Source organism: Hyla sarda (genome assembly GCF_029499605.1).
Source record: "Hyla sarda isolate aHylSar1 chromosome 1 unlocalized genomic scaffold, aHylSar1.hap1 SUPER_1_unloc_4, whole genome shotgun sequence".
In the NCBI taxonomy this organism is placed as follows: domain Eukaryota; kingdom Metazoa; phylum Chordata; class Amphibia; order Anura; family Hylidae; genus Hyla; species Hyla sarda.
Genome location: NW_026607590.1, coordinates 1,059,147 through 1,061,522, shown reverse-complemented (window position 1 = coordinate 1,061,522; position 2,376 = coordinate 1,059,147). Strand labels below are relative to the sequence as shown.

General features: G+C 47.0%; 1 protein-coding gene across 1 annotated transcript; it reads left to right on the top strand.

Moving 5' to 3' along the window:
* Positions 1–8: 8 nt before the first annotated feature.
* Positions 9–925, top strand: LOC130298202 (DNA damage-regulated autophagy modulator protein 1-like). The gene is made up of 2 exons (XM_056551117.1): positions 9–162; positions 249–925. The coding sequence occupies exons 1-2, from the start codon at positions 38–40 to the stop codon at positions 847–849; spliced, it is 726 nt and encodes a 241-aa protein (XP_056407092.1). The 5' UTR covers positions 9–37; the 3' UTR covers positions 850–925.
* The last annotated feature ends 1,451 nt before the right edge of the window (positions 926–2,376 follow it).

The following is a 2,376-nucleotide window of genomic DNA, read 5'->3' as shown; positions in this document are numbered from 1 at the left end:
TGCGATTAGCAACTTCTATTTCTTCTTCTTGACTGAGATGGAGCTAAAAGGTTTGGGGTTCGTCCCCCTTCTGTTGGCGTTTTGGTGTGCGGCCTGGCTTGCCACCAGCTACATCGTGACGGTCGTCCTCGGCCATGCCGCCTCGCCACTGATGCACATCAGGTAAGATAAACAAGCACAAGATTCTTATTTCATGGGTTGGGAGTGAGGAAATATCCACAATAACATTGGTTTCTTTTCCTTCACAGTGACGTGGGAAATTTCTTTCCCGAAAACATATTATTGAGAATTGGTTTCATAGGGACATCCATTGGCACTTTGGTACTAACCTTTCTTATTTATAAGTATATGGTTATGCATACTGAAGAGTTCAGGGGTCATCAGGTCCTGATCCAGAGGATCCTGCTGGCCATTGTGTGGGCCTCCTGTTTTGGTACAGCTGTCATGCATGTATTGTCCCCCGAAGAATATCCCAGGATACACTTTGTCAGCACGATAATTTCCATTACATGTGAAGCCTTATACTACCTTGGGCAGTCCATCCAGATGTATAAATTACCAGGAGCAAACAAAGTCATCCGCCATAGTAGATGCACCTGCTGTGGCCTGACTTTTACCTGCGCAATTTTCTACTTTGGATATAAAACATTACAGGAATTATTCTATGATGATGAAGACTGGGACGAGATCCGTGAAATCACCACCATAATCATCGAGTGGGTGATGCTTCTACTGATCCTGATAAACACCGTGACCTATTATTCCACCATGCAGAGGTTAATGTTAACCGTCTCCAGGAACAGCTGCAAACTCTCTCTTAGAGTAAGAATTGATGACTTCGGGGTGTAGACCACCACGGGGGCCATCAAGTGGACTTCTGGGAGAGATACTGCACAGGACACGGGAAAACCATAAAAAAAATAATATGAGCTGGTAATATTACCTATACAAAAAAAATAAAAAAACATAAAAAAAAAATATTGGTGTGTGATGTGTAATACCTACCGTATATACTCGAGTATAAGCCGAGTTTTTCAGCACCATTTTTCGTGCTGAAAACGCCCCCCTCGGCTTATACTCGAGTGATCTCTCCGCCTGTCAATCCCTTTTCAGTGGTCTTCAACCTGCAGACCGCCAGATGTTGTAAAACTACAACTCCCAGCATGCCCAGACAGCCATCAGCTGTCTGGGCATGCTGGGTGTTGTAGTTTTGAAACCTCTGGAGGTCCGCAGGTTGAAGACCACTTCGGCCTTCGTCATCATCCAGGCCCCCCCCCCTCTTTTGTTTTGTACTCACCCCCCCCACAGCGGGAAGTTAGGGTGAGCTGGTCCGGGCCATCTATGCTGCAGGGACCATCCGGTGGGGAGGGATACTCGTTCCGGGCTGTCCATTTTCACCGGAGGGCCCTCTTCATGCACAACGTCCCTGTGCGTCGTTGTCAAGGCAACATCACTAGGACCAGCTCACCCTAACTTCCTGCCGAGGGGAGGTGAGTACAAAACAAAAAGGCCACAGTGGTCTTCAACCTGCGGACCTCCAGAGGTTTCAAAACTACAACTCCCAGCATGCCCGGACAGCCGATAGCTGTCTGGGCATGCTGGGAGTTGTGGTTCTACAACATCTGGAGGTCCGCAGGTTGAAGACCACTGATGAAGGGATTGACAGGCGATGATGATGAAAGGGAGGGGGATGATGATTAAGGGGGGGATGATGATGAAGGCCGCAGTGGTATTCAACCTGCGGACCTCCAGAGGTTTCAAAACTACAACTCCCAGCATGCCCAGACAGCCGATGGCTGTCCGGGCATGCTGGGGGTTGCAGTTTTGCAACATCTAGAGGTCCGCAGGTTGAAAACCACTGATGAAGGGATTGACAGGCGGTGATGATGAAGGGGGGGGGGGTGGATAATGACGGGGGTCTGGATGATTACATGGGGGGATGAGGTATTTCCCACCCTAGGCTTATAGTCGAGTCCATTTTTATTTTTATTTTTTTATTTTTTTTTTGGGGGGGGGGGGGAATTAGGGGCCTCGGCTTATATTCTGGTCGGCTTATACTCAAGTATATACGGTAGTTAGAAAACCAGAATGAAATTCATCATTATAACCTCCCTCTGCATTACCCTGTTTATTATTTTCCAAGCAAGCACTTTGTTCTAATTCGTCCACTCTCTGGCGTGCTCCTTATATAAGGGGTTTGGGATACACTTTTTGTTTAAAACGATCCTCCAGGTTATCTAGTTGTTGCTGGCATTTTTGTGTGGAAGAACAATTCCTCCGGATTCTTTTCATTTGACCGAATGGAATGTTCTTCTTCCATTGTTTCCGATGGCAACTGTTAAAGTCGAGGTAGTTCCTTAAAATAGGTGGCAGTAT

What these genes read in the sequence shown, in the direction of transcription:
- LOC130298202 (XM_056551117.1), top strand. Translation starts at nt 38, where the DNA reads ATGGAGCTAAAAGGTTTGGGGTTCGTCCCCCTTCTGTTGGCGTTTTGG. An exon ending in TCGCCACTGATGCACATCAG is followed by an intron (nt 163 to 248) that starts GTAAGATAAACA and finishes TTTCCTTCACAG; the next exon opens with TGACGTGGGAAATTTCTTTC.